Raw genomic sequence first — 12,657 nt, 5'->3', positions numbered from 1 at the left:
GTCCGAACCCATGCAGATGCCATGAAAGTCGGACACGTTGACACACCATGTAATAAATCTTGGCAATATTTCAAAAATTTTGTGATTTTACTATGATGTAAAAAGCTGACGTGTTCAACTTGTCCATGTCAGCCAACACCTTTTTTCACAAAAACCTCAGTCTAGTCTCCTTATTGAATTAGGCTTTGACAGTTTGACTTGACTCGAGATGGCTAGCAGCCCGGGCTCAGAGTCAAGCAAGCTCGCCTAGTGGGTTTCTAGGATGGGGATTGGTCTTTGAGTTCGATCTGAACTCCCAAGATTATGACTGATAATGTCCACGTAAACTCGGACCTAGGGATGTCAATGAATCGGATTTTATCTGATATCCAACCGAATTTGACTCGGATTAGTGGCGTTTGGTAACCCAAAACCATGTCTAATTATAATCAGATGCGGATATCATTTTAATTTTTTGTTACTGAATCTGACAAATATATATCCAAATTTGATGGATAGAATTCTGTTTACATATAAAAAAGGATCTAGTATGAGTATTTTACCATTTGACTCCGAATTTGAATTCGTTTATCCAACATCTGATTATTCGAATATGGTATTGGCTACATTCAAACTGAATCCTAACAGTTTACATCCCTACTCGGACCTCGACTTTTGCACTCCAAGTCTGGACCCAATTCAGCTCAGATTTGCTATAAGTTGGATTGTTTTTTAAACCTTTTAGTTTTTGCAAGCGAAAACGCAACAGTACCTGAAAGACAGTCTTTGGTGTAGATCAGAGTTCGGAACCCACGGATGTGCATCCTTTGCTATAAGGCTAAAGCTGAGTGTACTCTCTCGTGGGCAAGGTGCACCTGAGTGCTTATACTCATGGGCTCGCTATGGGCATGTTTGGAAGTGGAAAAGATGTAAGAAAAGTGATGCAAAATAATAATAAAAAATTATACAATTTTTTTATCCTTCCAAACGAGAGAAAATTTCTCTACCAAAGAATTTTTATAAAAATTATAGTTTTTATAGAAAACATTCCTCCACGAGAGTAGGTGGAGAAATATTTTTTACAAGAGAAAATGGTGAGGTTCACTTCCCTCTACTCATCTCACCACCACCGCTACCACCCACCATCTCACCATCACCACCTCTTGAAAAACTGATCTTCCTACGAAGATTTTTCACTATTCATTACTACCATCCATCTTGCTACCCGGCTACCAATCAAAAAATGGTATCAGAGAAGCTCCACCACCAACAATGATTTTTCACCACCATCATCCATCTCACTACCACCCACCTCCCTAAAAACTGCCCTCTCCATCATCAATCACCACTCACCACTCACCATCACCCACATCTTGAAAAACGATGTTGGAAAAGCTCCACCACTACCACCCCACAATGATTTTCCATCACCACCATCCATCTCACGACGTGAAGCTCTCGTTTTTTTAAGATTTTTCATTTTATTTTTTTCAAGCTACCTAAACAAGTGATTTTTTTTTTTAGAAAAATTGTCATATCAAAACTTATCATAGGCAACATTTTCTTTTCTTATGAGAGTTTTTCTTGCTTCCAAACATGTAAAGTGGTTTTCCCCGCGACATCTTAAAAAGAGAAAGAAAAAAGAGCAATAGATTTCAGGTTTACCCTTGATTGTAGGCCAGATTGGAGACAGATCTGGGTCATAACTCCAATCCACTTTAGGTGTCCAATTGAATCAAATTCAATCGGAACCTGATACAATCCAAATGTCTCATTTTCTCAATATAAATTTTAAAATAGATGCTAAATAAGCAATTGGATGTGATTTAAACTTGTATCATCGGATTCATTAGACCATAATTATAGAGTAAGAAGTGAGTGCAAAAAGCTATGCATGAAACATACAGGTTAAAGTTTCTACAATTATTTGTATGTTCAAGTGACTTAAGGAACTTTTGTTTTTTCACTTTTTTGTTTTTTCTTGTCCAAATGACCCCATGGATGTGTGATCTACATGGTTTTAGAGGAAGTGGCTTTTGAATAACAAGAATCTAACTTGTGCATATGTTTTTCCAGCGCTTCAAAAATCGACAAACTCACCGGTTTTTTTTTTTTAAACATGTTTTTCATTGAAAAATATGATCCAAGGGTCGTTTTCACTAAATCGAGCATGTTAAACACATCTACATGTTGGATTGAGTCAAAACAACTTGCATTGTGAGATTCTAACTAGATTGTACCTACAATCGACTGTATTAAATCTATATCAGTGCTTGACAAAATGCTTAGATGCATAGATGCTTAAAGTGAGAAGGGTTATAGAAACATCATAGAAAGCCATGTACTTTTATTTCTAAAAGTTTTTTTTCCCAATTTTACAAGAAATAGTCGTTATGCATAACGGAGACAATGAGAATCATTCTCTCATTTGGGTAAGTGAATGATTCTTAATGGAGTAAATAAAAGTTCCCTTGATTCTCATATTAGAAGAAAAATATTTTTAGAAAAGAGCTTGTCATAAAGCTTAAGAAGCACTTCTGAAGTGAGTTTTCCAGATTTTAAGAAAATACTGAATATTAGAAGAAAAATACTTTTCGAAAAGAGCTTGCCATAAAGCTTAATAAACACTTCTGATGTGGCAAGTTACCATAGTGACAAATGTTTTTATCGGCAATTTCTTGTTTTTAAAAAACTCGCGAGAAATTGAAAAAAAATCATAAATCTTGCATTTTTTTGGCAAAATCTCGGCAATAAAAAAAATAATTAAAAATATAAAATTATTTTTATAAGAAAATATTAATAAAAATTATTTAAAAATAAGCATACATGGTTTTTTTTCATGATAAATAGCTGTTTAAAACGTAAATATTGTGTTTAAATCGTGGTATTTATGTTTTTTCATAAAACTTGCGATATTTTGTAAATCTCGCGAGAAATTGCCATTTTAAACTTTCAGGCAATTTCTCACGATATTTGTCACACTGCAAGTTACTCGTGGTTTAAAAGAATAATCATTTCTTTCATAGATCATTCTAGAAGAAAACATCATAATGGAGGAGAAAGTGAGAGGGTGTTGTGTGTTCTCCTCCCAACATGCACTGTACAGGGCATGTTCGGGGTCCCGATTGAGCACTTCATGGCGCTCAATCGAGTGTACGGGACCCCATACACTCACCTGCGGGTGTATGGCAGCGTAAGGGGGTCCCGTATACCCGACTGGGCACCACGCGGTGCTCAGTCGGGACTCCGAACATGCACTGTAGCTACAGTGCATGTTTGTGTGTGTGTGTGTTGGGGGGGGGGCATATAACCTGCCCCCGTGTAAGTCGTCCTTCCCTCGCCAAGATCCCCACTCCCTGTTTCTGGGCATCTGTAGTTACAGGTTCTCAACAGGAAGAGTTGGATTTGGTGTTTCAAAAGGATCACTCATCCCCACCGATTAGAGTTGGATTTGCTAATGGAAAGGCTCGAGTCCTCATTCTGGCATCTTGTTATGAGCCAATGTTGATTCCTTGCCAAGGTCTTATGATTGTTGGTTCCATAAGAGGTCGTTAAGACCTATGAAAATGTCTGTTCATGCCAGTTTATATATTTTGTTAGTTTACATCTTTCAGTTTTTCTTGATCTAAGGTAACTAAAATATGTAAAACTGGTATGAGATTTTCGTGGATTTTTTTATCTAGATGATTTTTATAGAAACAGACTCTTAGATCATCTGATTACGATGTATAATAATGATATTTTAAAGCTTGAAAATCAACTGCTCAAGGCAATGTCTGAAAATTTGAAACCAGGGGAGAGTAGTTATAAATAAGCCAGCTTAAACTTGGTTCAATAGATGTACTTTTTGTCTGAACTTGGGGAGAGTCCAACATGTTATGTCTGAACTTGGGTAGTCTTTAAGTAAAATCTGAATTTTCATTCAGATTGGATTCAGATCTGTTCAGTCGGATTACTTTTTGGATTTGGATCAGCATTTTAAGTCGGATCTAGAATTGATGCAAATCAAAATCTGACCCGCTTGCAATTTTTGCATGCAAATAGCTTTTTTTTGTTTTATTTTTTCGAATTCAGTATTACCGCATGTATTTTGAATTTGGATTCAACTTTACCTTATCGAATCTAATCTGGATTCAGATCTAATGAGAAGTGGGTTTTAAGTAGGGATAAACGACAAATCGAACCGGCTCTGCTCAGTAAAGCTCGGCTCATCTTGTAAATGAGCTGAGCTTGAACTAAGCCAATTAAGCTCGGCCAAGCAAACGGGCAGAGCTTAATTGGCCTACTGAACTCTATAAGGCTTGGTTTGTATTTATATTTCATATGATATAAAATATATCTCTAATCCTTGGTCTCTGATTAAAATCTCTCAAATCTAGATCTAAGGAATTCAAATGCACCTTAATGGATCTAGCTATGCTCGGGTATAGATCAAGTCCACCCTATATGTGATTGTTACATACCAAATCCATGCAGTCGAAGCCCATTATTCTGGATCCACAGTACCATATAAATTTCAGATTCAGATCCAAATCTACTTCAACGTTTCTATGTTGGATTTAGATTAAATCAATCTTGATCCAGAGCCCCTTTGTGACAAATATCACGATATTTATTAAAAAAAAATCACAAAAATGTCATGACATCGATGAAAAAAATATCCCTAGCAAGTACCTGAAAGTTTTAAGACGACCAATTTCTCGCTATATTTTCAGAAGATCTTGATTTTTCGTAAACACATAAATATAAAATTTTAAACTTGATATTTATGTTTTTAACGGCTATTTATTGTGGAAAAATCATGTGCTTTTCATTTTTAAATATATTTTATTTCTATTTATTTCTAAAAAAATATTTTAAATTTGTTTAAATTAGTTTATTATTACCGACGCTTTCCCGGGAAAAAAGTGCGAGTTTTTTTTTTCGAAAAGTTTCTATTTTCTCGCGATGTTTTTTGTTGCCGAAATTTTTCCGTTCTAAACTTCTGTCACTGTGTGATCCGGTCCATATCCTCCTAACAGGGATTTGCTTCTCCCCAATTAGTCGAAACCCTACTAGCTCTACCAGAGATCAGAAACGAAAGAAAACAACAGAGAGAGGAAGAAGGAGGGGGAGGCACAGAGGCAGCGATGGCGATGGACGTGATCTCTAATGGGCACCACCGACTGGGGACATCGATGGAGCCACCTCCTCCCACCGGTCACCTGGCCGTCGATCCTTCTCAGATCGACGTCTCGAGGGTCGACCTCGACTCCATCCACCTCCCTCCAGGAGATAACTTCGGCATCTTGAGGTAGTCTCCTTCTCTCCCCAGAAAAACTGAAACCGTATCCTTTCGCCGTTTCTTTGATTCGATTTGATGGGTTTTTCTGGTTGGGACGCTTATCTCTGTTAGTGACGACGAGGATGTGATCGAGAGCGAGAACTTCGAGTTCGATTCCGGGTTCGAGAACATTATCGTCGTCGACAACCTCCCCGCCGTCGGCCCCGAGAAGTTCGAGAAGCTGGAGGGCGTCGTCCGTAAGATATTCGGGCAGATCGGCACGATTAAGGAGAAGGGACTCTGGATGCCCATGAATCCGGAGACCCAGAAGACTCAGGGATACTGCTTCATCGAGTTCAATACCAAGCAGGTGAGGATTTTCCTTCCTTTGCTTGCTTGAATTCTCTTTTTCTGTAGTTTTTGGAGTCATTGTGCTCGGCTTCGATTCTATTTTAACTGCTTGGAGCATCAGTGATAGCATCTTGAGAATGAAAAATGAGAACTTTTTTTTTGTTTTTGGAATGTGATAAATTGAACCTTCTTGTTTGGGATTTGTGTGTGAAAAGTTTTGTGTTGGTTGTGTGCTCCTACTCCAGAAGTGGCCCATAATGACTAGGAAGGATTTATCGGTAACTTGATCGAATAGGTGATTTCCTCATACTTCTCTCCCTGGACGTGAAATCCATAACCACGATTTGTTGTTGCAATGTAATTTAGTTTGACTATGTCTGTTTCTGCAGCATTGGCTAAAACTATCACTGTTTCATAACAATTGATATGGCCTCTGTAGTCTCCCTCCTCAGAATGAAGTTAGACAGGTTCCATAGAGAACAAAAATTGCTTCTACTGTTTCTCCATAATGTGGGAGTGGCACTTTCCATTGAAACCTATAGGATTCAGAATCTTTCTCTAGGTCCATCTTTCCAATTCACTGCATTCATTTATTGAAATTCAGTCGACTACCCTGGTGGTAGGTGATGGAAAAGGCTAATTGTTCACCGTGGGGATTTCAAGGACAAAGTAAGCACTCTATTTTCCTCCAGTAGTTTTTTATTACGTGTGCATCCTTTCCAAAGTGTTTATATAGAAACCAACCACAATCAGTGGTGGCTTCTTCCATATGGAGAGGAATAGTGCTCAATCAGATGAATAATTCAGGGGCAAATCTTTGTAAATTTCTTCCTGCATTGATGACTACACATTCAGATCTGAATGGGGAAAGATTGGGGTCTAAACATTTTTTTTCCCTTTTGCCCAATCCTCTAGAAAGAGATTAGCATTAAAGTTTTAAGTTGCTTTTGTTTGACCTTGTATCTTTTTCCACTTCTGGGATATGTCTTTTGAGAATTCACAACTATGATATAATGGCTTGGTGGCAATCCTTAATAGAAATTATGGTGCACTAAATATTGATAATCTTGCATACTCGTTTACTTGTGTTTTTTTTTTTCAATATAGGAAGCAGAGTCCGCAAAGGAGAAGACAAATGGTTACAAGTTGGATAGGTCACGTGTTTGCTGTGAACATGTTCGATGATTTTGATAGATTTATGAAAGTTCCAGATGAGTGGACTCCTGCCGAAATCAAGCCATATACACCAGGGGTAAGCTGTTGTTTAGATGATAATGCATGTGATGTTTTCATGCTTTGATAATCAATAATGGATATATTGTTCATCTTATGTGAGATATTTGAGTAATTTGCTGGCTATTTCCACTTAGATTGCCGATTAACATACAATCTTCACTCGGTTCCTTTCATGTTTTATCCATGAATCTTTTTCTTCCGATTGACTTCTTGGTATTATATTGTCTTGCCCAAAATGATCTTGCTGGTTGAAGCTCATTTTTATATTGGAATGTTGATGTCATCACATCGATTATGTTAGGTCTTCAATACTTTTATCTCAGAAGATATCATATAAATGGTTGTTACAATCTGAAGTGAATTAAGTGATAAAAAACTAGACTTCTCATTGTTATACATGCCAGCTTTTGTTCAAGGTTTGGATCGTAATCTGAAGCTGCTTGTTACATATAAATTAGCAATCTGAAGGACTGCTTGTTACAGTCACTCAATTCAGTCTCACGTGCGGGCTTTCAACTGTTGGAAGACTTCATCACACTAGTCATTCTTCAGGAAATCAGCTTTCAATATATTTTCATAGTTAGCCAGTATTGGTCCAGTGACTCAGTGCTTATTGAAGAGTTTTGAGCTAGCATTTTTTTATACCCACTGATTCTCTGTAACCTTTTGCTGCACAAGATGAAATAAACATTTTTTTTGGTATTTCATGGAACATAGGGTGATCAAGGACAGCACAAAAAGTTCATAACTGTAATGACCTAGTTTAAGCAGATCGATCTCATGTTGATTTCATCTTTGAAGACATTTTTACAAATGGACTTTCAATTAGAAGGTATATCATGTGTAAGAACCTATATAGATTTGGATTTTTGATCTTATCAGATTTAGATTTGGGCACCTTGTATTCAATCCAGCCATTTGCTTAACAGATATTAGAAGGGGTTACAACATCCACCTAAATGGATTCATTCCTTTGGGTTTCCAATCCAAACCTTTGTGACTGACATCCTTGAAGGTGAACACCTTGAAAATTAAATATAATGGAGGGCTTGATAATGCTCTAGCAAGGTACATTGTTCTCTGCAAAAGGAAACTAACAATGTGCACACATTAACAAGTGTATTTTTTATTGAGGATTAACAAATATATGCATAATAATGTAAATAAGATTGTTTTTGCTAATGCTAATCGCATGAGGTTAAGCCATGTGCACTAGAAGTGTCTCAATGTCATCTACCACCTGTCACTCCCTACTTCATTATCACAGTTATTGTAAAAGAAAGCTGGTCGTGCAAGATGGTTCTCCAGTTTGAACCTTCTTTTCACTGCTTTTATTAGCAATAGCTATTGATGCTTTCTTGATGAATAATTCAAAATAGTTTCTGTTTTGTTCTTATGCTTATTGTCTCCTATTGCCTATGGAACTTCCTTCTCCAATTGGAAAATCAATAACCAGTATGAATAATGAAAAACGAGCATTACCTAATTTTAATAGAAAATCTGCTTTGTACTGGAATCAAGTGTTTTGCAAATTTTTTTTCCAGTCTGTTACAAAGCACTGCTTATTGTTCCTTAAATAATTTTGACCCAATGTGCAACATCACGTATTTAAAAATTAAGTGCATATATTCTGCTTTTTTTGAGGCATTAAAGTTTCTTTTTTCTGCTCTTGGTTATGACAGGAAAATCTACAAAAGTGGCTGACAGATGAAAAAGCTCGTGATCAGTTTGTTATACGTTCTGGTATGGATACTGAGGTTTTATGGAATGATCCTAGACAGTTAAAGCCAGAACTTGTGTATAGTCGTCGTGTAAGTGAAATCTTGCATGCCTGTTATCTAGCACATTTTGTGTTCAGATCACATCGACAATGATGCTCTCTCTCACTTTTTCCTTTTTGGAGTATGGGTGTTCATGTCCTGTTGATTTGTCAGTTTAATGTCTTATCCTGATGCTAGTGCAAGATTTCTCTATAGCGTACTGATCCTCCTGTTGCTTTTAGACATTTTCTGAGCGAAACTTTTAGCTGTTTCTGTTCAGTTTTTTTTTCAAATAATGTGCCTCTACAAACTTGGTAGCGCATTTTCCCTGCCAATGTATCTGATTACGTGTGTCTGATGACAAGTCCTAATGTTCACAGAGCTTCCTACCTTTGTTTTGCAGCACTGGACAGAGAGTTTTGTGCAGTGGTCCCCTCTGGGGACGTACCTAGCCACAGTTCACAGGCAAGGTGCTGCTGTTTGGGGAGGTGCCACTACATTTAACCGCTTAATGCGATATGCACATCCCCAGGTTTCTTCCATCCTGCTCCAAATCTAGCTAGGAATCAATTTACTAAACATGATGGACTTTGACCATAGTCACCATACCATATGTTCTGTCGTTCTTCTTTAAAACTATTTACACCTTTCTATTTGCTGATGCTAATGCGGCATCTATTCAACAGGTTAAACTTATTGATTTTTCTCCTGGAGAAAAATATTTGGTCACATATAGTAGTCATGAACCAAGCCATCCTCGGGATACACAGGTAATAGTTTGTCCGAGAAAAGTTCTTCATTTTTGTTCTGATTAACAATACAGGCTGTCTGATGGATGTTGTGGTTTCAGACGGTTGTATTAAACATTTTTTATGTGAGAACGGGTAAAGCAATGCGTGATTTCAGGGGACATGCTGATGAATTTGCTGCTGGTGGAACAGGGGGTGTGGCTGGTGTACTATGGCCTGTATTTAGGTAATCTAGCTTATTCTATAACCTGATATGAGAGAGAGAGAGAGAGAGATAATCTTGCTGCTGTGCTTCTTTCCAGGTGGAGCGGTGGAAGGGAAGACAAGTATTTTGCTAGAATTGGCAAAAATGCTATCAGTGTCTATGAAACAGAGACCTTTGGCCTCCTAGATAAGAAATCTATCAAAATTGAAAATGTTATGGACTTCAGTTGGTCTCCAACTGATCCCATATTGGCACTGTTTGTTCCCGAGGGAGGTGGTGGAAATCAGCCTGCAAGGGTAAAGGAAAAAATTTGGTTCTATCCATAATCGTTTTGTGGCACATATCATGTGTGGGTGGTTTTAGGATTCAATTTCTATGTTTGGCTTATCGTTTTATTAACTTTTCAGGTTAGCCTTGTTCAAATTCCTGGCAGAGAGGAGCTTAGGCAGAAAAATCTCTTCAGTGTCAGTGACTGCAAGATGTATTGGCAAAGCAATGGTGACTATCTTGCTGTGAAAGTGGACAGATACACAAAGACAAAGAAAAGCACAATTACTGGCTTTGAGCTCTTTCGCTTAAAAGAACGAGATATTCCAATTGAAGTTTTGGAGCTTGAGAACAAGAATGACAAAGTTGTTGCATTTGCCTGGGAACCCAAAGGCCATAGGTTTGCAGTTATCCACGGTGACAGTCCTCGTCCTGATGTTAGTTTTTACACCATGCGAACTGCTCATAACACTGGCAGGGTTTCAAAGCTTACTACACTGAAAGGAAAGCAAGCCAATGCCTTGTATTGGTCTCCTACTGGGCGCTTCATTATCCTTGCGGGCATGAAGGGTTTCAATGGTCAGCTTGAGTTTTACAATGTCGATGAGCTCGAGACCATGGCAATGGGTGAGCACTTCATGGCAACTGATATTGAATGGGATCCTACTGGAAGGTAAGTTTTTGTCGATGAATTAATTGATGTCCACTGTCTCTGGATTGTTTCTTCCAGCCATGAGTTTCTTAATATTAAACCCACGACATAGGCACGAATATCCCTGATCTTTATGTATCAGAGTTACAGATTTTCTTATTATTTGGGTTTTCCCTGCTACCTCTTGGTTTACAGTTTACTCCATTCGGTTGTATGTGCAGATATGCTGCAACATCTGTTACTTCCGTTAATGATATGGAGAGTGGGTTCAATATTTGGTCTTTCAATGGCAAGTTGCTGTACAGGATACCACGAGACCACTTTTACCAGGTAAGGAGAAATCGGTGTTTAATGCATCACTGTAATGTTCAATGGCACTAAAGCTGTTTTCTTTTCATATTCACGACTTTTGTTGCTTTATTTGGAAATCTAGTTCTTGTGGCGGCCAAGGCCGCCATCACTCTTGTCTCCGGAGAAAGAGGAAGAGATTGCCAAGAACCTGAAGAAGTACAGCAAGAAGTATGAAGCAGAGGACCAGGATGTTTCCTTGTTGATGAGCGAGCAGGATAGAGAGAAGAGAAGGCTATTGCAAGAGGAGTGGGATGGATGGGTAAACGAATGGAAACACCTACATGAAGAAGAGAAGATGTATAGGCAGGAGTTGCGAGATGGGGAACCAAGTGATGAGGAGGAGGAATATGAGGCGAAGGAAGTGGAGGTCGAAGAGATCCTAGATGTGACTGAAGAAGTTGTTACTTTTGGGGACGAACAGGAGTGAGAGGAAGACAATTAAAAAGGCAAGTAGAAAGGGTATTTAGATAAAGTGTTCCTCACTCACTGAAGTTTTGGATCGAGTGTTTGTCACTCCCTGAAGTTTTGGATCCGTCAAATTTGGTACTTTCTTTTCTTAGTAGTGTGTTTATTAGGCCTAGTAGAGTAAAACCTAAAACTTGTACTGATTAAATTTTGGTTGAGAAGAATATTGAAGATGTAATGTATAAGCACTTGATGTTTTGCATATTTAATTTGATGGCAATCTGTTATTTTAAGTTCCCAATTGCAGAGACGGGTGGGCAGGGCAACTGCGTTTGTGATTTTTTGGGGCTTGAGGTGCAAGATATTCCCAAGTCAAATAAGGTGAATCAGTCTCTTTTTCGCTTCTTTCTTTTGGTAGTTAAGGCAGTGGGAGCCTTTGTGATTGCGAACCATGTCCTTGAAGATTCAAGATGGTTGCCATGTCAGTTTCTTCCTCGCTGAAGTAATCATTCTAGTTTTTACTCCATTTTGACAAAAGCCTGGTTTTTAAAGCTAATTTTGGGCAGCATCTTCTTTTTTTTTTACAATCCAAGGGAAAAACCCATCGCCGACTGCACATTGGCCGACCTCTTGGGAGTACACCCAGCTTTGACCTTGCAGCAATAGATGCCACCTGTGGATTTAAAACTTGTGACGTCTCGTCAACAAAGTGGCATTTATAAGTTACCCCTACCAGATCAATAGAGCCCAATTTTGGGTATCATCTAGACATACCAAATACTCGGCCTCGTTTAGTAATCACAGTTCATTTAAGTGGGATTCAACAAAGACAGATTTATCAATTTCTATTGCATTTTTAATTAAGATATCTAATGCTCCGTAAAAGGTTAAGCACTCTAGAGAATAAGCACGTTATAACAGATCATGGTACAATAGGTGATAAAAATAGATTGTTGTGATATTCTCCAGCATCTCGCCTGTATCAGAGCTTTGACAGGTTACACACAAATTCACTAAGATTCTATTCTAAACACATCAACCTCCCAATTATCTGTCATCGCAACTTTGCTGCTGCAATACTTGAAAGAAGGCATTCACATCCCATTCAACCAAGCATTAATGAAACTAGAATCTTGGAAGAAAAAGATGCCTTAAGGTTGACATCAGAATCCAGCCCATATTAGAACATGTTGCAGCAGCTACTTCCAAAAGACCCGATATCATTGCTGCACATGAAAATTGATCACTTGATTAAGCAATGAGTTAATGATAAAAGGGCCTTGTATGTGACTACCACAACCATATACATATCTACAAGTAATCAGTTTACCTAGAGTTACACACAGGATAATGAGGCAATCATCAAATTAAAGAAGCATTATTAGGATCTTAAATCAGCTTTGGAAAAGGAAGCGAAGGTCGTCTTCAGTTAATTTCCC

General features: G+C 38.0%; 1 protein-coding gene and 1 pseudogene across 2 annotated transcripts in view; one reads left to right on the top strand and one right to left on the bottom strand.

The window, feature by feature from the left end:
* Positions 1 to 5,080: 5,080 nt before the first annotated feature.
* On the top strand, positions 5,081 to 11,519 carry LOC149822833 (eukaryotic translation initiation factor 3 subunit B-like; annotated as a pseudogene). The gene is made up of 11 exons (XR_016425743.1): positions 5,081 to 5,272; positions 5,375 to 5,612; positions 6,701 to 6,845; positions 8,512 to 8,640; positions 8,993 to 9,121; positions 9,276 to 9,359; positions 9,440 to 9,564; positions 9,641 to 9,839; positions 9,951 to 10,483; positions 10,684 to 10,792; positions 10,896 to 11,519. The product of XR_016425743.1 is annotated as a eukaryotic translation initiation factor 3 subunit B-like (transcript).
* Positions 11,520 to 12,037: 518 nt separating this feature from the next.
* LOC149822831 (Helicase protein with RING/U-box domain-containing protein) overlaps positions 12,038 to 12,657 on the bottom strand; it is a 28,408-nt gene continuing 27,788 nt past the window's right edge. Inside the window, exons 16-17 of the mRNA XM_089980081.1 lie at positions 12,549 to 12,657; positions 12,038 to 12,444 (exon numbers count right to left, since the gene is read on the bottom strand). The exon at positions 12,549 to 12,657 is cut by the window's right edge and continues 28 nt beyond it. Coding sequence (XP_089836207.1) covers positions 12,613 to 12,657 — 45 coding nt within the window. The 3' untranslated portion in view covers positions 12,038 to 12,444; positions 12,549 to 12,612. The remainder of the gene's footprint in view (positions 12,445 to 12,548) is intronic.

Source organism: Nuphar pumila, chromosome 11 (genome assembly GCF_984573655.1).
Source record: "Nuphar pumila chromosome 11, dmNupPumi1.hap1.1, whole genome shotgun sequence".
Taxonomy (NCBI): Eukaryota; Viridiplantae; Streptophyta; class Magnoliopsida; order Nymphaeales; family Nymphaeaceae; genus Nuphar; species Nuphar pumila.
The sequence above is the reverse complement of the archived record's forward strand: the minus strand, read 5'-3'. Positions and strand labels throughout refer to the sequence as shown.